Raw genomic sequence first — 25359 nt, forward strand, 5'->3', positions numbered from 1 at the left:
ACACTAGAGGGACAAAACGTTCGTCCGCGAACAGAACCGGTGTCGCCGCTTGGAAATATTTGACAATGCTTTCTTCATAAATTGCACTCCAAATGGACTTTTTATATTCGTTTTTAAATTTATTGTTTTCCATGATAATAATCTTTATTAGTGATGAAGTTTTACGAATTTCAAGTGGGTATTGCATAACCTCGCGTTTCGGATGTAAATTGCACTACAAATGAATATCCCTGATACTTTTTAAGTCTTCTTTAAACAAATATAGTTTCTTTTAGCGGCAGAATTTCAAGCGTTCTGAAAATTCGTTTTAGCTGGATGTTACATAACCTGGTATTTTATCGTCTATTCTTATTTTCTCAGTGAACATAATTCTTTTTTAACGATACAGTGCCACGAGTTTGGAAATTGTTTCAAGCTTTAAATGAACGTTACATAATCTCATAATTTGGACGTAATCCGCGTTTCATGTTTATTCCACTCTCTAGGTTTTTCCTATAAAGACAGATTTTTAACCGTAAAGTTTTCAGAATGTAGTTTATTTTAAGTGGATGTTGCATAACCCAATACTTTGAAAATGACTAATCCGTTATGGATAATTTCTGCACGATAACAGTTATAGAACTTGTTTGTTGAGAAATAATAAAACGAATGTTTGTTTTAATGTTTGGTTTTACATAACCTCTCGTCTTGCAATATGGCAACCAGTTGTGAACAATTCTTTTCATATAATGGATATTGCGAAATTTTTTTTATGAAAATTATTGTTTTCAGTGAACACGTGTTACACCACCATCGAGAATATTTATATTTATAATAACTGAAGACAATTTAAGAGACAATTGAAAAAATTGCAATCTTATAAAATACAACTTTGATTTTTCTTTATAGAAAATTATAACAAGAAAAGTTCAGCAAATAAGATACATACCTTTAGAAACTTCTTCAAAAAGATATTAAAAATTACTATCTTTCCAGATCACTGATTTTGTAAAAGAAATTCGACCAACCGTGCAATACTTTATCTCAAAGCGTAAAACATTAATCTGCAGCAAACACGAACAGATGTACGTATGTAACATCAACAAAGAGGCATAGAACAAGATTCGAGACGAGATTTAACGGACGAGAAAAATTTGCAGCGAAAAAAGAAACCAGTTCGAGATAAAATCCGATCGAGGTCAAAAAAGCGGTTGAAACGCAATCTTACGAAAATTAATCTCGGGATTTTATGTACGTTAGGCTCGGTCGTGGCCACGATCGGGAAGCACCTGGAACAATTTTAAGGGCGCGGTAATAACCGTAAATGCTCGCTGCTCCGAGTCGTAAACGCGGGTAATTCAAACGCGATGGAAAGAGTGTCATGCAATTGCGACGTAAAGTTCATCGCATTCCGCTTCCCCGCTGATATTATCAAGCGGATTGAATTGTTCCTTGCAACAGATTTATCAAGTACAGAAAAGACAACTACAAAGAGGATGGTAAATAAAATGAAGGATATGAATCGTGTGATTTATACATTTTGCAATTTAGAAGCATCTGATTGGAGATAATCTGGTTTGACATTTTCATATTATTTTACCTAAATATATTTTATGTTTGTAAATATAATACTCAAGTTAGATACGCTAAATATATATATGTATAAAAAAAAATTTTTTTATAGTCATTTGTAGATTATTTAAAATGTTAATAAGATACCGATTACAAACAATCTTCGTACGTGATTCTAAAGTGCTAATTATACCTAAATATTTCGATTCCCATATTTCTCAAACAACCATTGTAATTTCCAAAATTAAATGTACGATACAATGTACCATCGTTTAATTGCATAAAGATTGCTTTCCTTATAACGATACCGAGATAACCTCAATTTTTTGCTCTTAAGGAAATCCGAGAAAACAAACGAAAGCTCACAACAAAGGCAAAGCTAATTACATCCTATTATCGTAATCGAATAATTACTCGTAATTCGTCGAGCTAAGCCGAACTTGGTATGGTTTCCCCCATTAGCGTGCATTCATATGTACACTCGTAGATACAGCGCATGTACACGCACACAGTGACCTAATTTTTTTTTTTTCAGTTGCTAACGATTCACATCGGATAGCAGTTACCAGCTCACCGGTATTCCTCAACCTTTCACGCATTATCATTATCGAGCTTGGCATTTACGCGACTTGTTGCATTGACCTACTCTGGCTTATGGCCGATTAATACGCGCCGTTATTGTTTCCACGTTCGCTAGCCTCCCATGACGCGAACGTACGCCATTCTACGGGTTTCATCGGGTCCTATTTTGCGAGCCATACCAAGCGAAATAGAGCTTTACTTTCAACGGGGATCAAGGCCCCATCAAGGTCGCTGCAACAATCAAGAATGCGACTGACCGCCAATATGCCTCATAAACACGTGACCCAGGTACACGATCGTTTATTTTACCAGTTTTAGCTCGGAATTTATCGGAACTTTTGAATGCGATGTACCGATGATCGGTAAGTAACTCAACGATCGTGAGAAAGAGTTATGCGGGTCAAGGTGAGAAGGAAGAAGCCTGACCAACTCTGAATAGTATATATATCTACTTATGCGATACAAAAAGAGAATGTAAAATGTAAAACGTTATATCGTTTTATATGAAATAAATTTAATGGTGAAATCAGAAGAATAATGAATATTCTGAAATTTTTGTAAAAATTTTACAAGTCTACAAAGATGCATTTGTGGAAATTGGAATAGTTTTTTCTAAAATACTATATGTCCTTTATTTTTGTTCACTGCGTGTTCTCTCATATACCTTTCATCCTAGTTCCTGCAATGTAAACTTAGACGGTAATTCTGGTGTTGATATAAACTTTAGCAAACGGTATTACACGGTATTCGCAATTTTATGTCAATATATTATTCTACGCCTCTATAACATTTTAATTGAATTAATATCTAGCTATCGATCGTTTTAATACTAATAGAAAGTTCAATAAATATAGTTATATAATGTTTGAATATTGTACAACGATACATTCTCCGTGTCTCTATCGCGTTCTAATTAAGTTAATCTGTAAAGGTAAATTATTAGAAGAAGAAATTTGGGGAAAGGAAAGTGTTCTATATTCGATGCATACGGCGCTTGCTCGTTTAAGGGTCAAAGGACGAGTCGAGGGCGTATACGAAACGTCCCCGAGGCATCGATCGTACACCACTCGACAAAAATTTCATGCTCGGCCTCCTAATCCGAGCATAAAATGAGGCCGATATGTCGTCCGTTGGTGGAAAACGAGTCAGAGAGCCTTTCGATGCACCGTTAAACAACACAGGCACACATGCACGCACATACGACGATCAATCTTGGACCAAACGCCGTGTCGGTATCATCGAGGAAAACACGCTTCCTATTTCCGTACATATACGTACAGTAACTCACGGAAATATTCGAATATTCTTAGGAACTTTTTATGTACATATCATATAGAACACTTTGAAATCTCATTGACACACACAACACATTGGCAAGATCAGATCTGAAAATATATATAGACGTTACAAGATATTCGTTGGAAGCATATATTTCGCAAACATCACCAAAGTATTTGCGCTGTCGATTATTCACTATACCATAAAGCCACAATATGCAGCGAGACCATTTTGTTTAAAACTATTATCCATGCTGTGTATCATGAAGTGTTCGACTATTTTCGTGAGCCACTGTATCTATATATACTACGGCCGATTAAGTACTAGGACAGTATTTAACACAAATTTTTTGTCATTGGTTTTATTTTGTGCTTGTTGTATTATAAATCTCTTACGTTGTTTGCATCACATGTGCTAGAGTGTCGTACAATGTAAAATACTAGACAATAAAATTTGATAGTTTTTCGACGAATGTAACGAGTGGCTGTTCTAATACTTGATCCTAATACTTATGGCCGGTAGTGTACCTACGTGCAAGCGTGCCAACCACGACACACAGTGATGCACGCAGCGAGTCAGCGAGCGGTTCACTCACCATTTAAATCGCCCAAGGTCCGTGGAATTTAAATCTCAATCAGCGCCAGGAAGACGCCGTATGTACGCTCTTGGAAGGTCGTGCACGCGTCACAGGAGGATCCTCTTCGACAGAATGGGAAACGAGATCGAGGCGAGAAATATCACACTGGACACCAGATGTACAAGTTCACCGACTTCCGCGTTTGAGTCGTGCATAGGATCCAAGACGTCGCTTTCAGTCACGACGTCACACAGATAGCGACATATTACGCTATCCTCCTTAACGTACACCGAGGCGAACAGAGGCGAAAAGAACACAGAGGAGAACAAGGCCGTCGGATGCGCGTCAGCCAGTAAACGTGTCGATGCACAAAACGAACATGACGAAAGGCAGAGAAGGAGAAAAGTGGGAGAGGAAGAAAGATACGATGAATACACTATGCGTGTTCGAAGCGAAGAAACGCGACCGTGTGCTTCGCCACGCGAAGCGCAGCACTAGTAACAACGGACACAACGATAGGTCCGATGCTCTCTTCTTCCGTGAAACAAGAACACTTACGGTTTTCCCTTTCCGTGGCACATTTTATTCCTGCCGATCTGTCGTGTAACACGTACCGTTGATCTTCGCGAACTGCACGCTGTTTTCGTGTCACAGTTCACGCATCATCACATTTCCTTCCTTGTTGCCACGGATATATTCTACTTTGTCCTTCGATTATACATATATGTATATATTTATATATATATGTGTGTGTGTATGTGTATGTGTATATATACATATATATATATACTATTAATGGCAGTGATTAGAAGAGGAGAGGGTGCCACGCACGGTAAGTGCTAAGTAGCACCTCCCCCGTTAAAGGCTCTCACGCAACTGACGCGACTGGCGCGAAGGGCACACGGGGATTAGGAGAGCATGAAAGAGGGGATGCTCGAAGATGGATGGAGGGGGAAACGACAGTAATACTACGGCAGAGGGACGCAGAGAGACAACGCGAGCCGATAGGGGAATTGCGCATGCGTAGTGGCCCTGTTTTAGAACAGTACCGTGACACTCGTTGACAAGCCACCGCCCGATGCATCCACCCCGTCTGTGTCACGAGTCACGATACGTACTACAGCTGTCTACGCTCTGAAAGAGAGCAACCTTATCTCCTACATTTCTTTGACCACACTAAAGCAGTCGCCTTATCACTCTGTTAGTAAATCTAGGTCGTTAAGTTACGATTATAATTTAACGTACATAACATGAATTTACAGTGACTACAAATTATTTGTACAGTATTTGTACATTATACTCTTATTTCCCATTGAAGCGTTTCTCTGCCTGATTTCACATTTCATTTTCACAGTATTTCTACTAAATGATACGAAACTGAATATACTTCAACTTAATTGCTATAATAAATACAAATACTTTTTGTAGCCGCTGTATATCAAGAATAGATTGTAACTTAGGAAGTACACATATACAATAGACTTGTACTGTATCTCGTTTCTTTCGAGCATTTATACAAGGTTTACTGTACATAGTTTTCAAAAGCTACTTAATGTAAATCAGTTTGACCGAATGAACTCGTGAAAGAAGAGGAAACAGACGCATGCGTAAAATGGAAATTCCATTCCCAGAGAGGTTAACAAATTATACCGAATTACCGCGATGCAGAGGCTTGCGTTTGCTAATCTGTTTCTCGCATGTTCTTTACTGCTTCGCTACTCTGCGCGAAAGAGAACGTCACACAAAAGACCAAGACCTACATAAGCGAAGCACAGAGCTTGCCAGAGTAATCACGTCGCGCACCATATACTCATATAACAAGCAAAATCAGTTTCATGTGCGACACGCGTCCACAGTTGTAATTAAAAGCGTCGACTTACAACTATTTTAGTTGTATCGTAAAACATTCTAATTTTCTATAATAATAATACACTCTATTGACGCAACCCCCTACAATATTCTATTTTCTTAAAATCCACTTGGGAATAATAACGTTCAGGCGGATTCAGCAGATATGGATAGAGAGGTCCGGTGTCAAAAAACGATGGTTAGCGATCGCTTTCCGTGAAACGTTCGTCGCCTCTAGCAGTATACTTATTTTTTTATATACTATTTTGATTTGTTAACCTCGAGTGAAGGGCAGTTTTGTCGATGGTTTCGATGTGAATTGGTATCGCTAGACTTGGCTATATTGTAAGTTAAACCTAACCTACATAGTTATTTGTTACGAAGCTTTATATTATCAAATTTGCACATTATTTTATTGATATAAATATTTTTTCATATTGTATTATATTTTTATAATACGTATGCTTTCTATTAAGGTAAATTTTGTGAATATGTAATTTATTATATTATTGTCTCTACATTTATTTATTATACACTGTCATTGAATATTTAGGTACATTTCGTGAATATTTAAAGAAAAATTCTGCATCCAATTTTTTAAGTTATATTAATACGTGCATTATTAAGTATTCTTCTATCTCTAACAGTCGAGTATAGAACAGTACAGTTTCGATTACATTTTTACAATTATTTTGTTCGTGGACTAAAGCAGAATTATCAAAGGATACTTTTTTTGTAGACATTCAAGCGTTTTTGATTGAATATTAGAAGATGTAAGAAGAAAATGGGACGCTGTGTGTTAATTGCAAAAGTGTAAACGTGACCATTGTAAACGTAAAGTAAAACGTGACCATTGTAAAAAGTTTATTTGCGTATACCGTGCGGCTGAGCAAAATATGATAATAATAAGATAATATAGAAAATATAAGAAATGTAACGAAAAAAGGTATTACTGTTTTTTACTGCGGTACATTTTATTTTTGTAGTTGATATATGTACATATATTCATAGATTCATAATCATGAAAGAACTAAAGCAACGTTGCGTATCACACAATTCTTTTCCTTCTTTTCCTGTTTTTATTAAATTATTCGTACAGCACATAGATGAATTCCAATAATTTGAATAACACAGAGGTTATGGCCCATTTTCGTTAATTTTTAATCCACACGACCTCCTCTCATAAATGGAGCGAAATTTCGCGGGAACATTTACAAGCTAACCTCTAATATACCTTTCGCGGTATGCGGATAGAAAGGGACCACGAGGCAGAACATTTTTACAGAAAACTCATCATTTTCTTTTCTCTTCTCTTTTTGAAAGAAACGAACGATTCAAGAGATTGAAGTAAATTCATGCCAACTCTCTATACGTGTCTAAATTGCGCTTGTTTTTACACCGGAACAGTTTGCATTTACTTATATCGCTTATCGACCGCACAAAACGACCATCATCGTTTTAATGCAAGCTTGTAAACATCCGACTATCGATCGCGCGCGTTCGATACATTTGCAACCTTGTTTGGTACGCTCGCGATGTATTTAAACGTGGAATCAGAGATAATAACTCCGTTTAACAAATTGGGGAATGGATGCAATTTAGAAACGGCATTTTCAAGATCGGATTTCTCGATCAAATTTACATGCATTGTTAAAACTGCATACCTTTTGTATTTTTTGGTTACGACTGGGATTCTTTCACCTCAACGGTGAATTTTAACATTTAATGTCAATATTTGAAATCATATAGATATTGTTGCAACGAAAATATTACACACACCGTATTTGTATTTTGCAATGTACATATACACAATCGAACAAATATTATCAATGAATTTTAAAGGTGATGAGCAACCAGTACTAATAATTGCATAATAATCTCATGCATAATATTATACAAATAACAAGTTTGGTATATATAAAACAGGTAAAACTCTACAAGTCAGCTGATTACTCCATAATCATGATCATAATGGCTGAGACCGATATAATGAATAAATATTAACTAATTACTAGTCAATAACCTTAACTTGCGAAAGAAGTCATTAATTTTCCAAGAGTCGGAATAATTTCATAAGCAAATTTACAAAATTTATGAAAGAGTTTCAAATGTCACGTTGTCTGCATTTAAAAAAACATAACAGGCAATAATCATAAGCAATTCTAGCCGCAGGAAATTTAAAATCTCTATTCTATGCAAAGTTATACTTTACGTATGCATTAACTTCACTAACCTAAACCTAGAACGAATATTGTTTATTTAATATTTGAAATTTCTTTGTCCTATGTATCATAAAATAAATTAACAATAATTTAAGATCAAATCAGGAAACATAATGACAGGATTCTGTAATAGGTTGGAAACGACTCTACTTCCGCAATCCCGTTCTACGAGGGTTAAAGCCCGATGTGTACAAGCGTCACGCGTCACGTTCACGTCCTAGCAGTACCAGCGATCATTTTTTCTGATGCGAACAAGACGACAAGTTGCCGTCAGGAATTGCGTCACACGTGAACTTGCTCATAGTAACCAACGCTGATCAGCGTACCTCACGCGCCTGCGTCACTTCCAAGTCGTTCTTCTCGCTCGGCGTGTCTGCGTTTCCATGGAAACCAGGCGACGCTAGAGAGGTGGCCATAACGAGCTAACCTCTCCGTTGCAAAGAACGCTCTGACGTTACGTATGAATTAATGACACGTGCTCAGCGCAAACTGTCGCTATAATGTGTCACAGAATATCATTGGATATCACAACGTACACGCAGTGTGTATATCGAGCTTTATGAACCTGATCACGCCCTTTTTCATCGGTTTGGTGATTCTAATATTAGGTTCTGCGAGACAAAGTCGATACGTAAGTCAATTGATATTTATTCACAGAAACACGAAAATAAATGTCAACCGCTACTAGCCTCTTAATAATGTCTGTAACTACCGAATGTAATAGCTAAAATAAACTCCTGGGATAAACAAGCTCCTTACCACTGTGCACAATGATTAAAGAGATTCAACGTTATCAAGTTACACGTGATTATTTATTTTGGACAGGATGCTGGCTGGGTAGTCGAGCATATTCGAGGGAACCGGTTGAAGTTATTCTCACGTGTGCATTTACGCGAACGAGAGGAGCCTACGGGTCACAATAACCAAAGGACGTTTCGACGTCGCGAAATTGCACGCTGGTTTTTGCGGCCAGGCGACCGTAAACTTTCCCATAAGGCTCCTAGGTAAATAGTCCCTCGGCCGGCATCTCTACGTATCTCTACATGGCTCGGTTACGAAGAATTCCGGCCTATTATTATGAGCATAATTGTCTGATTATACGTCTGTGATCTGGCACGGCTCTATAACGTTAAGGTCACACTGTGCCACAAGGGCACATGTGCTCATCGAATTCTCGCTACCATACCAAATATAGTTCTAAACGGAATTCTTTTCATCGTTCGAGTGAATTTTAGAAAATATATTGCTACGAACATCGAGACGCGAACAGGGTATTATTACCCGTAGAGGAGGTAATAGCGAAAAGAAAGAGTAAAAGAATTATTTTCGTGCCTCTTTTCTCTTCTTCCCTCTTTTTCTTCCCTTCCAATTAATGTCTAGAGGTTATCACAGTGGAATTGGAACGAAACGCTCATCGTAGATAATGTTTCGTTTTTTGTACCTTTATTCAACGTATTGAACGATACAATGTTGAAATCTGTTGCATTCAACGTGTGAATTGTTTTTCTAGAATTATACTAAAACCTCGGGTCATTATGTCAGTAGGTAAAAATGGAACGTAACGCGCGTATGATTTATTTAAAACTTGTAACTGTCATATCTGCATATCTACACTTGCATCTTGCTACTTTGGATAAATAATTTATCGCATTTTTTGTCCATTGGAAGGCACATTTAATGTTATGCATGAGTTTTTCACTTGCAAGTAAAGTTATATCACTGGAACTAAGTTGTTCTGCATTAGCTAGCCGATGACACGTGTTAGTTTTTACGTAAAACAGCCAGTCAGCAACGTGTCAACACACGATATGTATACACATTGTTCACGTGTTCGCGACGATGTTATTCGCTGCACTCGAAAAACCTCGTGTAAAAGATCCATTAGCATTTCAAATGAGGGAACTGGGAAACGGATATAATTCGTTATATATAGGGAAAAACGTGGAAGGAAGCTCGGTCACGACGCGTTTAATGCGTAAATATAAATGCGGGTTGCAACGTTTTCGGAGTGGCTGGAGTTTCGTTGAGACAGCCAGTGATATAGGATGCCTACATTTAAATTTACAGTTTGCTACTAAATTTCCTATTCCAATTTTATTAAGCCATCGGATAGTAACAACTACCGTCGTTTTAAATTTAACTCTCAGAAAAAGAAAAAAAGGAAACAGTATTATTTTTAGGATGACCCAATGCAGAGGGTGTTGGAAGGCGAAGCTCCGTAGGCCGCCAAAAATCGTGTGTCGTCTTTGTTCGGACGTACAACGCGAGGTTTTTCGCTTAGAATGTTCGTTACTAAAATACACAGACCACACCACTTTCCGGTTTCCTTTTTCTCGTATCACCACGTTCACTTCTCGTCGTTGGGCAAAGAAACCTCTTCGTCAGTGATCCTCATCCACGTTTTTTCCTCCCCTTCTACTGTCCACCTTGGACACCTGGAACCACGTGATCAAGAGAAGGAAAGTAACGCGTTAACGTTAACACGGCCACGAACAAATACGATCGAGTCTTTTACCGGTAAATAGCCTTTTACGACGAGATTCTGTGCATTTTCAAGCCTGCTGTAGACTTCTCCTTTTTATACGTTTAAGAGTTTCCAAACACGCGAATGCGATCGAAATTAATAGCTACTTTTTCTAGCAACAATTGAGAATATCAGTATTTCCTTGTACCTTTGTTTAGATGGCCGAGAATTTTTTGAAAAATATTAAGAAAACCGATCTTTTCTTCGCTATTGGATAGTCGTCATTTTTAAATCGCAGCGAAAATCTTGTCGACATAATTCCAGTAGAAATTGTATATTTAGCGCCTCGATCTTACCACGAACTTCTTCTTTCTTTTGTCCAATATTTGCTGGATGAAATTATCCAATATTTAAGTTTCGCCTCTTTAGCAATGTTCATAGGAACTTTGAGTTTACATAAAACATCTACAGACTAGTTATTATTAATTTGTTACTGATTCCTGCGCTTTAGTAACATTTATATACTGTACACATCGTACATTGTATATTGTTTATACGCTCCAAGTTGACACAAGTGCTGGCATATTTATGAACGAGAGATGGTCCGAGAAAGTTGTACGAGAGGAATCAGTTTCTACCTGTTACGTACAGTGAATGGGAATAGATGACAGGAGGCGAAGGTTAGTTACATAAAAACAAGCGCAGCGAGTGCGATTACTTCACTCTTTGAAGTTACGCTCTGGCCATGACGTGATTCCATAAATATCGGCATTAGATATATGAAGGGATAATTAATGGGGAACGGACGCGATATTACACGGGATATGTCGTCTTTGGATAATCACATGGAATTATTGGCGTAATTTTATCAAGGTGTATACAATGAAAAATGAGTTAAGAATTCGATGGAATTGGATGGAGATTAAATTAACATATCCATTCACTGGTATTGACGTTAGACTACCGTTATTTAGTGGACCAACGAATTGGTCGTTTTTTAATAATACGAGGTTTTTAACTGCATTAAATTATACATTTTCGCTCGTTATGTACTATATATCTCCCAGCAGAATTTTAGCGAAAGCACATGCCGGAGGAAATAAATTTTAATACCGCGGTAGAAATCTGAATATTCGCACGGCGATGTGAATGTATCAGCAGCCCTTTTAGTATGCTGTTGAACGTTCTTTATTTTTGTTAGAAAAAAAATCTGCATAAAAAATGATGCAAAGTATAAAAATGCTTCTCATTGAAAGAACCCATCAATGTAGAATTTTGATTATCGCGTTACACATAATAGATAAAATAATACAAACGAGTATTATATATTACTATGCTATTTTGTTATTTTAAATGGAACTAAACGATCTTTTGAAATATAAATATAGACGACGATCTACGCGTTCGATTCGAATATTCTCGCCTTTTCGAGCGAAAACGTTTAGAAGATATTTTAAAGAAAATATTTTTGTCGAAAGAAATACCGAAGTGTCGTTAAAAATTTCGATCGATTCTATTTAAAGTTTGAAAAACCAGAAGTATCGTATCCTGCGTCTCATCTTGAAACGGAAAAGCTGAACAAAAAGCCCGGACAAAGTTCCACCAAAAAGGAGAAAAGCTGAGCAATGTTTGGAGAAAAAAGAAAAACGGCCAACCACATGACAGTTAATATTGTCTACGATTCTGCCTGAAAGGCGAAAAAAATAATTTTCCAACTTATTTCACGCAGTCAGTGGAATGAATTCGAGCGAGATGAGTGCCGTTCGTCGGAATGGAATGGAAAGGGCGAAAATTCCAGCGGAGAGGTTCGTTACCAAAATACACACGCGCAGTGCAATCTCGTTTTCTCGGTTCTTTCTTTCGAAACGGCGGAGGGTGCGCGACTTTCAGCTCGGATTTAATTATTTTTAACGAACACGCCAGCCCACCGGGAACAGGAAATCGTTCCCCGTTCCTAATCCGAATGGCTGAACGAAAGTTTATTTTACGACAGGATAATACTTGATACGTGAAACACATACGATCGGACGAAGCGATAAGTTCGAACAAGATATTTAATATTAACCTCTGACCGTCAAATGAATTTTATACGTCCTTTATGGATGTAACATCCATACGATTATAATTCTGTCGTTTAGTATTAATCGTATATCGATTCGTCGTTGATATCTTTTGATTATAGGTGACCCATAGTCATTTGAATTAACATTTCACATTACTATAACGATCAAAGTGTCACGTGTATTTAGATATATCGTATTAAGTAGCAATAATTATAGAAAAGATTGTTACGTTCAATTTACGTAGAAGATATATTTAATTGTACTGGCTGTATCGGTTTTAAACGAGTTTGTAAGTTGGAGATAAGTTTCGTGTATATCCACGAACACACGTAGTGTATGGATGATGAAATAAAATAGTTGTATAAAATATATACAGATTGCCAGATATAAATCAGTTATATACACGAAAAGGAAACTGAAAGCGACGATTTTCATTGTAAGAGAAGAATCTAAACGTTTATAAATAATTAATAATTAAGAATCAAGAGCGAGTAGCTCAAGCTTGATTTGGAATTCGTATCGTCCATTTATGTCGTCTAACACGAAATGACTCGAAGCCGTAATTTATACAAATCTAGTCTCACCTGCGATTAGAAGAAAAGTTGTTTCACGCGCTTACGGAAAAACTCGCGCTTTAGAACGACAGAGCTGGTTAAATACCATATAATCTGCGATCTTTTCGTTCGCTTGGAACAAAAATACAGCGACAGTGTAGAAAAATGAGCGTGTTCGATGCACCGAGGGTACGAAATATATTTCAAAACTTGCGCACGTACGTTGCATAAATTGGGAATTCATGGAAAAGATAGAAAGCATGTAGAAATACGAATGAATAGTAAAAATCATAGGTAAGTAGATAGGTAGATAGATAAGTCAATATTATACGAGCGATATTTTTATAAGGTGCTAACATTCGCTTTCGATTCTCACCGTGCAACCTAACTCAGACTCCCATAGCGTGCGCGATTTTATTTTCCATCGAACGAGCAATACAAATAGGAGGGAGGGCCGATATCAGGAAACGCGAGATATCTGGTGGAAAACGTCAAACAACTTCGGGCCCCGAGATATCTCGTCAATGTGGCCCGATTAAGTAATCGGAATTCTACACAATGCAAGAGTTGCGTACTGTTGCCTACGGTAAACTGGTTCTGCGAGTAATATTTCACACGATTTGCATTCATGCGAGCCTGTATCAAGTTCAATTTGTCCGATATGCTTAACGTATGCATAAGGCGAGACGCGCCAAGTGTAACGAGTAAATATTTTGTAAATACAGATAAATATAAAAAAAAAACAGGTTATTTATAGGCGATGGTCCAATATGTTATATTAATAGGCAATATACAGCGTTGCTCGTTTCGCCTGGAAACATCTCCAGCAAAACCGTGCACGATACGAGAAGATGTTTGAGACAAATGTCGTAGGACTTCGAGGTGGGCATCGTATGGTGCTGATATTTATTTTGCCTTGCGAAGACTTTGGAGAGCACCGACTATGAAGGTAACTTTTGTTTGTATCTTTACAATACATGGGAAGTATACACCTCTTTATTCCATGCTTTTCTAGCCGATATCAAATCGCTATTTGCTCGTACTTTTTCCGTCGACTATCAGCAATGGACACGCTATATATAATACCTTAGGAAGAAAATGTATTTTGCATACGAAAATGAGACTCTTTTTGCTCATAACGTTGCTCGCTTACTCGATGCTTGGTTCGAATATGAGTAAATGGAATTTACATTCCAACGACTATAGGTCACTTAGTATCGACCGAGGTTGTAGATAAACAAACGGCAGTAAAGGCAGAACAAAAGAAAACAAGTACTTTTTACTTATTTTCTTCAATCCCCGGAATGTTTTGACGATTCCAATCTTAAGATATTCGAGCTTCCTTCTAAAAGATAGCATAACGAAAGAAAGAGAAGAGCGAAGGACGTTTAATTAATACGAAAAAAAATGTCAAATATCGCAACAACTTTGATACTATGTCAGGATTACATTAACAGGGTTGCGTGTAACGTTTAAATTGAAAATAAAGGAGAATATTAATATTTCAATTCATTTGCGTATACAAATTTTATTTGTACAAATAAATTCATTATAAAAGCAGGGAAAAAGTGGGCAACGTTCTGCACAAAATTCATCGGATCTCGAACGCTCGTAATCGCTTTAAACGCCGCTAATCGAGCGCTTTAAGCCCGCGTGCATCGATATTCGTCCACAGCCTCGTGTCTCTGAACACGTGGCAACTTGCATACGTTTTCACCGGAGCATGATCGATTGCTTTTTGCCGTATAACGTCGACGTCTCGCCTCCAACGAAACCGATCCATTCCAGTTGACTTATCGATTCCGCTGAAAGTAACAGTGTTTCCATGGAAAACGGAATTAGGCTAGATAAGCGGCCTGAATATTCGGACCTCTTCCAACGATAGCCGGCAATTATTTTCCACAGATCTACGCGTCGCAATTCCTTCGTTTCGGAAACGATTGCTTCGCAGATAAACTATATCGCGTTATCGTTCTCAAATATGTATCGAGTTTTCGATAACACGACGAGATACATATGTATATTGATTAATCCTACGCGCTCCAGCAATATAGCAAAACATGTCCTCTTCGATTATGTTTTTGTCTATTGAACAACGATATAGCAACGATAAAATACATATTCAAATAACGTATCGTTGAACGCAAGGATAATCTAATTTCGTTTATATGTAACGATGGATGTAACGACCAAACGAATATGTAAATTGCACGATGATTAGTCACGAGTATATACACGAAGCTTTGGCCGAGTACGCGTTTCTAGTAAATAATTCGTAATTTCTATCATACATTTTCAAGCTCGTCTCTAAATTCATCGACTCGATCGTGCCAATCGTATCTCATCACGGCGATAATGAAATCTCGAAACGTTGTATACGATGTTCGTACGTAGCGCGTTTATAAAAAAAAAAAAAAAGTTTCTACGAGCGTTGAAATACCTTCGCGAGCCACTGTGCAAAGCGTATAAGCGTATGTGTGACACGATCGCGATCGGCGAGAACTTTTTTAAGGATGGCCTGCAAAGAAAATGGCCAGTTAGTTAAGTTAAGTGGCGAGTACGTTCACGTTAGAACCGGTCTTATCAGATGGCGAGCCACGTGGCCGTAACACGCACTTCGTTTTAACCACGTGTTCGTGAGGCGGTTGTCGTTCTCCCCCCTCGGAAACCGGTGCTTGTGCCAACTTACTTTCACGACATCTATTACAAATGGATGCATATAAATTGCACAGCATGGTGTCATACTTCAACCGGGAAACACGCAGGATCTGGGCTGGATGGTTGTTCGCGGTCGAATATTGCCTGCTTATGCGCCAAATGAATTTTAACTGGGCACATCGTGTACTAGGCTCGTTACGAGTAAGTCTAGATCGTTATCTTTCGTTCGACTAATAGGCCATTTGAATTTACGCGAATGTGAGTAATTTTCGGAAGCTGCAAGAAACGATCTGAATTCAATTTGTTCCATTTCAACAATGTCCTATCTTTTCTTTTTTTTTTGTTTTTATACAGTGAAAGAATTAAAAACACGCGCGTACAATTGATGCAGAGTAATTGCGAAACTAATGCGTTCTTCGTATCTTCTGTTCCTCGAAAACTCGGACTAATAGCTAAGAGGACGAAATATGGACGATGATGATATATACAGGGTGGTTGGTAACTATTGGTACAAGCGGAAAGGGGGTGATTCTACGCGAAAAAAGAAGTCGAAAATATAGAATAAAAATGTTTTTTTGATTTTTTCCATCGAGACAACGATCTACAGTGAGATCCGTTATAACGAGACGCGATAAAGTGCACGCGTACCGAGCGAAAATTCAAAGTCGATTTTCTCGAAAACGAAGCCTCGAACGAAAAATTGTTATTCTATATTTTCGACTTCTTTTTTCGCGCAGAATCACCCCCTTTCCGCTTGTACCGCCAGTTGCCAACCACCCTGTATATCTCCTACAAAAATATACGTATCAGTGCAACTTTCGTATGGAAGAATCATTGGTGATCGTTTAAACGGATACAAAGAACATTGTATCACGTTTCGACGTAATAATTTTCTCGCGCCCTTAAATAATAACATAATAACGATAAAGTAATTAATTTGACGATCCATTTGAAAGTAAAGAATATTCGAGATAATATATGCGCCTAGTTTCGTATAATAAAGACGCTCATAAGAGATGTACTCCTAGAAGCAACAGCCACAATTTAATTAATTCACGGAACTACCGTCTAGCGAGAAGAAAGTAAACTTTTCCTTTGTTGATCCATTAGCTTTTCACGAGTAGCCCAAAACGTAGTAGGAATTAATTTTTAAGAAACCTCATAATTCCTTAACAAACGCTCCGCTATGAAAATACTTTGCCACGGAGAAAATTCAGAGGAAGAAAAATTCTTGGCCGTTGCGGGTTTGCTCTTTGAAAGGCACCTGCCTTTTGTTAACACACTTCCATTGCCCACGTGAGCCCAACAGAAGACGTAATGGCGGTCGGTTTCCACCGATCCATCCCGTATTTGCTTAAGAAATATTTCCCACTGATACTCAGTCTTGCTTTAACAATGCTTAAAGGCGCCTTTTCATGCGGCCACCGTGAATAATCGCTCGGCTGCGCCGTATAATTTATCGGTACGTATAGTTTATTTATCGAATAATCTCCATGTTGGAATTTATTCGCTGGAAATATCATAAGACTATAATAGAATACATTGTGTTTGGTAATAAGTTTTCGATCGAATGGCCAACCATTATAATTTAATAAATTCAGCAAACGAATCGACCAAATCGAATTACGCTTTATTAATCAAGCCAACGATAAACGTATTTATTCTTGGTAAAATTTGCCACGAATTTTAATGTGTCGAGCCTTCTTTAATTTTGGCCGGTTACGAAACGCAGTGTATCATAAATATTTTACATCTCGAAAACTGTACCAGGCTGTTTCGCTTGGCTTGGTACTACTGCGTTTAGTCGAAAACTTATTGCGAGAGGTAACAGCTGGAGACATGTTTGTCCTCCGCACGAAGAAGTGCAGCGCATAACTGATTTCTTTGGCGCAATGCGAATAACATTTCGCACACAGGAGTCACTGACTCCCAGATGTAACGTCGCGACGACTAATTTTAACTTCCTCGCCGGCTAAATGAATAAAAACAGACCGATCGAGATGCGTTTGGCCCGAAATAAAAGCGATTTTTCTCCAGAACGAATCTCAACGAAACCGGCCGACCCGCGCGCGCCGTTCGATTCATTTTCAGCGCTCTGTATTCCTGTTTCGTCGTGTGTTTTTTGAAATTCATAGCAACGAAGATATTTTCGTGGAATAGTAAATTCGGGTCTCTCGACCTAAATAACGGTATATATCTCACACAAAGAGCATCTAAATATCCTATGGCCCCGACTTTAAATTTCAACCTTAAACTTTAACATCGATTTTCAATCTCTCATGTGTTCCTAGGTGTACAGTTGATACGATAATTCGAAAATAAACCTTTGCACAATTTTGAGTGCACTGGTAAAATTTTATTAAAAATTGGCAATTTTGGAGATTTGACGGACCTGTTGAAAAGATCAAAGTTCCTAATATAAAAATAACGTGAATAATTATTCCTGTAAACGCGGCATAATTTAATTGCTCACCACAGCTCCGCCATGCGTTTCTATCGAACGAATTTCGCAAGGCAGGACACAACATGCGTATTTATTAAGAAAGAAGGTGCATTCGTTACGTTTACTCTTAATAAAGAATATCCTGCAATTTAATAACATTACCTAGATTCCCTTTTCACATAACGATCTATTAAGCAATAAAGGTCACGTGGCCTCACGACGCACAACCTAATTCTCTAGAATGATTCCACGCAATCAACGTGCTAAACTCCATTCGTCTATCTTTCGAGTTATCGTTATTCAATCGTTATCAGAAGTGTAACGCAATTTCATTAATAGCTAACGTTTGTACATTTCTATGCATTCGATATTTAACATTGTACATTCAAATATATTCGATATTTAATTCAATTTCTTCAGCATATACCTAGAACTGATTAATCGTTTTATTAATATTTTACTTGATTAAAATCTTGTCAATAATCCGATAGAAAGATATTCAAAAATGGATTTCTTTTTTACTTATGCAAATTTGTATAGTATTAATTAATTTGATAGCGAGTCAAATACAACGAACCAGAATTAAATAAACGATCAAACTTTTGCATATAAAATTGCCAGTATACTACTTTAAAAAATAATTATGTATATTACGTTTACGTGTATCTTTCATCTCGTATTACCTCCCGTTTAATGATTAACCCTTAGGTAGCACGCAATACACATGTAGCTCTATATCGGCCTGAGCATCTCCCATATGCATTAAACTATTAAAAAGCTCAAAGTGCCCTCCGACAAATACAATCTACCATAAAACATGTACACGATACAGATTCCTTCCAATACAACATCCATGTACTAATCAAATTGCAAGTTACAAAATCGATTCTTCGATAATTGAGATTCCTCGATAAAATTCGGGCAATTTCGACTGGCTATTCGAATCCTGTTCGAAACCACGAAGGCAGTCATCGAATGCGAGCGTCCATCGGATCGAACGCAAGTTAGCCCGAATCTATGGGCCAAATGGCTCCCCGATTCCCGAAAGCCGAATTGAGCCGAGACGACTCGAGCGTAGCCGAGCGTAGCTGAACGCGCGGAACGCAGTAGAAGGAAGATCTCTGTTTCCTTCGAACACGGACGAAACGGTGAGCGCCGGAGGAACTATGGTGGTAGACTCCGCAGGTCTGCGGGTCGTATCGCTCGTATCTTTCCTCGTCGGTGTATTGAACTTGGTCTGTAGGGGTCATTCAACTCGTGGAGAGTGCCGTGTCGTCCCTGGTGACGTCACGTGACTCGCCGTCTCCGAAGAGCGGAGGCAGGCGATGACGTGGCGCGCGTCCATTGGCCCACGGCTCGCCCCGCTACCCAATGACGTCACAGCTCGCGGAGGCACGGACCCGTCCAGGGCGCTGCCACCGCAAATCGCGACGTCACAAGTACCAATGTCGATAAACTTGCCGTGCTTCAGGCTGTATACATAAACACGCGTATTCTCAGAGATTGAGCAGTATAAATGCATATATCATATCATATCAATATTTCTTTTCGTCAAGAGTAAATTGCACAACATCTTTTTTGGCTATCTTAAGGCTATGTTTTGGAGAATGATTAATACGAGATTGCTGAGACGTTGGCGATTTGATACGTCTGCAGTAGATTATGTGCAATTGCTGTGTTGGTAACAGATCATATTTATCGTATTGATAATCATTGGCAATTGTTACCAACGTTATGCGAGATTGCTAATTATATGTTAGAAAACTATAATAGTGAATTTTGCTAAAGAAATTAGTTGTAAGAGCCATATTAATTTGAAAACTATGAGTCTTCGAAACCATCGATCCTTTTTTAACAGTTTGTATATAACATATAATGTGTCACGTGTTGTAAGGGGAGAATGATTCACCAAACGGTGCTCACGTGCGTTCAACGTAAGCACACGTGGGCATAGCTTAGCAAACAGTACAGAAATGTAATCAACGTATCACATTTCTGTCACATTTTTGTTTTCCTGCAAATTACCTTTCTCTGCAAAAAGGCTAGCTCGTCCCAAGAGCTTCCAATATTACTCGTACAACATCCCTTCACAGCTACTATCCAAATCAAATACATCAAACAGAGATCGATGACCACTAAATCGATCACAGGTCACGGATCTCGTTTCCAGAAGGAGAGATCACCAAAAGACACGCTCTTGCTGCGCCTGCAGGTGCAACCATAACCTCAAGCAACGGAGCTGGCTATAAATAATGATTGCGAATTTATTTTTAGCGATGGAGGTCTCGCTACACAGAGAAGAACAAGGATAAAAGGAAGAAGACAGAGATAAGGAGGACCAAAGCAGAAACGACGGGGAAAGGAGAAAGCAGAAGAAAGAAAAGTGGAGGGAGGAAGAGAGCAAGAGAGAATCCGCTAGCAGTGGGCGGCTTTCCTCGAGGAACTCACGGCTGAACGGACACACAGGGGGTTATGTTTGGCAGACTGGTTAACTGTCCGGCTGGATGGCCGAACGGTGGTACTCTTGGTTCGCCGCTTCTGGCTTCGCTTCTCTCTTCGCTTACACAGAGTTTGTTGACTCTCGGTTTCAGCACGCCGGCTGACCATGACCTCGCCGAACGATCCGCGAAGTAATACCGAGACGACTCTGACTCCCTGCCACCCGCCGTCGACGTCGTTGTCCTCGTTGTCCCTCCTATACGGTAACACTTGCATACAACAGCCTAGCCGGCGAGAAGCAGTTGCACGTCACCGGAGGAGGAACAGCTCGAGTTCGACGCTGATCCACCTGACGCTCGGTGCTGGGAGCCGCGTTGTCGACTGTGCCGATGCGGAATCGGAATTTCGACGGAAACGAACGACGTACTAAGCGGAATAGCGGTCATTGCCATCCGGATGGTGGCGTCGATGCTTGTACCGAAGATGGAAGTTCGAGTGGATGGAGGAGCAGCTTAGGCTGTCGGTTAGGTTTTAAGTTGATTCGGTTGCACCGTGTTGATTCTCAGTTGGAATATTTGTGTAATTGTTGGAAGAGTATCGTGGGAAATTGTATGATTTATTCTGCGCATGGTTAATAAAGATTTTTTATATGAATCGCTATGAACAGAGACTTTTGTATTTAAATATGCAAGGCTGTAGCGATTTCTTCGCTTTTAGCGGGGCTTGTGAGAAAATTTAATCGTCTTGCGATATTTAGCTTGAATCTATGGAAATATTAAAAATATTCGAATGAATTCAATATTTTTGCGAACGAACGAGAAATATTCTAATCTCTTGTCTCCAAAGGTTCTTAACATGTATGAATATTCCTCCCTTTTAATAACACGCCGCTAAGCAACATGCTATATTTATGTAATTATTCAGAACTCTTTTAGAATCTGATGCAAATTCTCAAGGTATTTTTATACTGATTCAGCGATATTAGAAGGTCTCTTTAAACATTAATTTACAAATCTCTAAAAAAAAAAAAAATGTAATGCTACAGATGGTATAAGTTACCTGGAATAGAAGAAGACTAGAACGATATCTTTGAAAAAATATTTAAAAGTAATTTTTGACGCAGACGTTTTCCCTTATTTTTCGAATGTAATTCATTATACGAAGAATTATTCAAACAGCTTGTTTTATACGTCCAATTATGCGGCCGATCGTAGCAAGTAATCTGTAAATCAGTTAGCAGCGAGAAATGAATTTCAAAGATCAATCTAGATCAATGACTCCAAATTAAGCGACTAAGTCAGACTCGCGTGCGCAATTCGAGAGATTGTAAGCATCAATTTGTATGGCTGATTTCACAAGCAGCGAAATTACTCGTACGAATTATTGGAGTAGAGCGCACCTCATTAAAATACAATTTAATTTTCTACAGCGCAATAAGATATATCAAAATGATTATCGTTTGTATCTCGAACGTAGTTTTTAGGAATACGAGCCAGTTAAAAGGAAACAATTGTGCTAGAAGAATACGTATGGAAAAAAAAACAGAATTTGAAGAAAAAAAAATATTAGACAACCTAAAATAATTCTTTCGTCATATAGGTAGCAGTTATTTACCGTTTAAGAGACCCAAATCAACAAGCTCAACAATGTCACACACGATTACAGCAGAGCGTAGCGAGGGTTAATCCCGAAACGTGGTCAGGAGAACCTGAACTCGAAATGACGGTAAATACGAAGTTCATGAAAAGGGAGGTGGGGTCAATCATCGTCAGGCTTGCGTGGAAAAAATATTAATCTCTGTAAGCGTATCTGGGGCAGGGAATATCGATCGTACGATCTGGGTCAGAGCTTGCATGCACCTTGCTGCACGCGTACACGGCAGGGTGCAGCGGCCATGTCGTTTGAACAACGACGTACACGTGTGTAGCCCTCGTGAAAAGTCTCACGTGCAAGGTGCCTCTCCACCTCTGGAAACTTACAACAGTCAGCGCGATAAGAGCGAATAAATGCGAACCGCCGACTGCTAAGAGACTGCTTCCTTAGTTTAATTCCCCGCGTTGGAAACACGTGGCCAACGGGTAGATAAGTATTCAAATTAATTGCCCCTGTCGTCTCTGAATTTTGTACGTGCTGTTGAACGTTCGGTTCTTTTCGTGGTCGTTCGAATCGTTGCATATTATCGTCGATTGGAGAACGCGTGCCATTCTATTTTCGTGACCTTAGCGAAAATAGAATGTTTACCAATTTTGTGTACTCTAGTTGTGATAATAGTATATTGAATGAATTTGATAAATATGTATATGTATGTACATTTATTACGCCTGTAACATTTTAAGTACACAGGCCGTTCTATGGATTTATGTCTATGAATGGAAAAGATAAAATTTGTGTGTGTTTTAGACACAATGCTGACTTCAAAAATATAGATTTATAGGTAGCTATTCGTAGGTAGAATTTGATGTGTTTTGAATATTCTATTTCTGAAAATAAAATTTCGTGTCTCTAAGAGATAGAACTTTATACGATTTGCGTATTAGATTTGTAAAAATGAAACCTGCTGTTAGTATGCCATATGTAAAAATCTGTTTGACCGTTTTCGGAATTCTACTTACACAGATCGAACTTCGTTATATCTCGAATATTCTATTTATAGAACTGAAATATCGTTTTTTTTTTTTTAGGATGGTAGTAAAAACATAGAATTTTTCTGCATATTCTGCATACACACTAGTGAAAATTTAATCGTGATATTTTGAATATTTTATTATCAAAAGTACAGTTTTACACATTTTTCATCCTGTAAATATGAAAATAGAATTTTATATATTTACAAATTTTATAGCACTCTATCCATGATAGAATCTTTTTGAAATATTATGAATGCTTTTTCTATACATGATCGATGTAAATTTTGAGAAGAAGCATACTTGGTTAATATATATTTATTATTATTAGTTAAATATATTGAGAAGAAAACGTATTAATCATTTACGTTATTTTTTAAATATGATTCAGTAACAAAAATTCGTTGACACGAAGAACTTTTATGGCATCTGTATTCAAATATCCTTCGATTTATGTTTTTTACGGCTACACTTCTTTCTTTGAAGCTTCTTGAATATTCATACTATGGAAGAGATTTGCATAAAATTGAAAATTCCTTAAGATCGTATTAATCTTAGTAATGAAAATATTCCTTCAAACATTTTTTGACATTCGCTAGAATAACAAAGATGACTTTTTCAATGAAAAGCTATCAGTCTCATTCTTCGTCAAATCATCACATTAAATTCTAAAAATATTTAATAAAAAATTTGTAACAATTTTACTTATTGTTTTATTTGTATATATTATTTTCACTCTTCGCTGACATCTTTTTCTGTTTTTTCGTCTATTATTTCATAAGCCACAAAAGATATTGTATCATGGAATAACATAAAAATTGTACGACGAACATATTAAAGCAAAATGATCTCGTTATAATGCTAACGTGACACTGCCACGTTTTATTTTTCCGCTGTCAGACACGAGGAGTACAAAATAACCCGGTGAATTACACAATAAGGAGATTGAAGATAAATGTATAATTGCATGGATGACTGACGAGATTAACTATGACAATGTCTAAGGTAATTGACAGTGACGAGAAGCTTAATTACCATTCTATTCTAACATTCTAAAAATGTTCCAGATGAAACGATGGAACAATGGACGACAGAGAATCGCTAACCGATATTTTATCTAACTCGAATTCGAATATAATTTGAGAAATTCATCTCTAATACACCATCAATGAAACTTTTATCGTAATTTCGAAATATCCACGCTGTTAGAGAAAATTTCATGATGATCGTTAAAAGAAGATATACGTATATATGAATATTAATTAAAATCCCAACATCTGCCTAATATTTATCTAATATTTCAATAAAAGGTCACGTCCCATACTACTGCTCAATAATAATCGTATTTTATACGTTTTATACGTCTTTTACCATAAATACAAAATTAGAAGCTTGAAACACCATACACTTATGAAATATCAGTAAAATACTTTTTACGTAATAATAGGAGCGAGATAAAAAAAAGTATGTTATCTTCATTTTTCTACTTAAATCAAACGAGTGCTTAAAAGGTTAATTTTATAAAAACGAAAAGAAGAGCAGAATCGTGCTCCCACGGGAAACAGATAAGGACTGTTACGATCGCCAATTTGATGTGTGACTATACATGGCTGAACACGTGCGTAGAAGGAGAGGCCGTAAAATCGATCGTCTGCAACGCATCTCTATGCGTTGCACGTGACTCAACGCCACTCTGCCATGGCGGACAAACAGCCCGGCTGCTGTATCAACCAACTGTGCTCGAAATAGTTACCTAATAACGAAACGATTATGCAGAAATTTCACTGTATAGAAAAACAGCAACGTGAATTCTGCTTCTTTTTAAATGTACTTTCAATTCATCTTCTTTTCACTGTAATTCGATTTTCATATATCTACGACCTATTCGAAAGTATTTTTCGTTGTACATCATTTTTTGCATGATTCCTGAGGAAGCTGAATTTCAAAGGACGAATTATAGAATAGGCCAACGCTAGAAAATCGATCTTATGTTCGATAAGTAATCAGCAAGAAAATTCGTTCCGTCATCGACAACGATCAACGGTAACCAAGAAAT

The 25359-nt window shown here is 37.8% G+C and overlaps 1 protein-coding gene and 1 long non-coding RNA gene across 5 annotated transcripts in view; one reads left to right on the plus strand and one right to left on the minus strand.

Moving 5' to 3' along the window:
* The window catches only part of LOC117209499 (histone demethylase UTY), a 147857-nt gene that overhangs the window by 114968 nt on the left and 7530 nt on the right, over positions 1 to 25359 (minus strand). The window contains exons 1-2 of one of the 4 annotated variants that reach the window (XM_033451591.1): positions 4779 to 4862; positions 4547 to 4696 (exon numbers count right to left, since the gene is read on the minus strand). The exons of 1 other annotated variant lie outside the window; for it this stretch is intronic. In XM_033451591.1, the coding sequence (XP_033307482.1) occupies positions 4547 to 4569 (23 nt within the window). In that variant the 5' untranslated portion in view covers positions 4570 to 4696; positions 4779 to 4862. Of the gene's footprint in view, positions 1 to 4006; positions 4866 to 25359 lie in introns of those variants that run through there. 2 more of the 4 variants (XM_033451592.1, XM_033451590.1) reach the window with 2 other exon arrangements.
* Positions 22234 to 24651, plus strand: LOC117209510. Its single transcript, XR_004487926.1, has 3 exons — positions 22234 to 22757; positions 24204 to 24308; positions 24371 to 24651. It is a non-coding gene; the product is annotated as an uncharacterized LOC117209510 (long non-coding RNA).

The sequence above is a fragment of the Bombus bifarius genome, unplaced genomic scaffold (genome assembly GCF_011952205.1).
Source record: "Bombus bifarius isolate JDL3187 unplaced genomic scaffold, Bbif_JDL3187 scf7180000008178, whole genome shotgun sequence".
In the NCBI taxonomy this organism is placed as follows: Eukaryota; Metazoa; Arthropoda; class Insecta; order Hymenoptera; family Apidae; genus Bombus; species Bombus bifarius.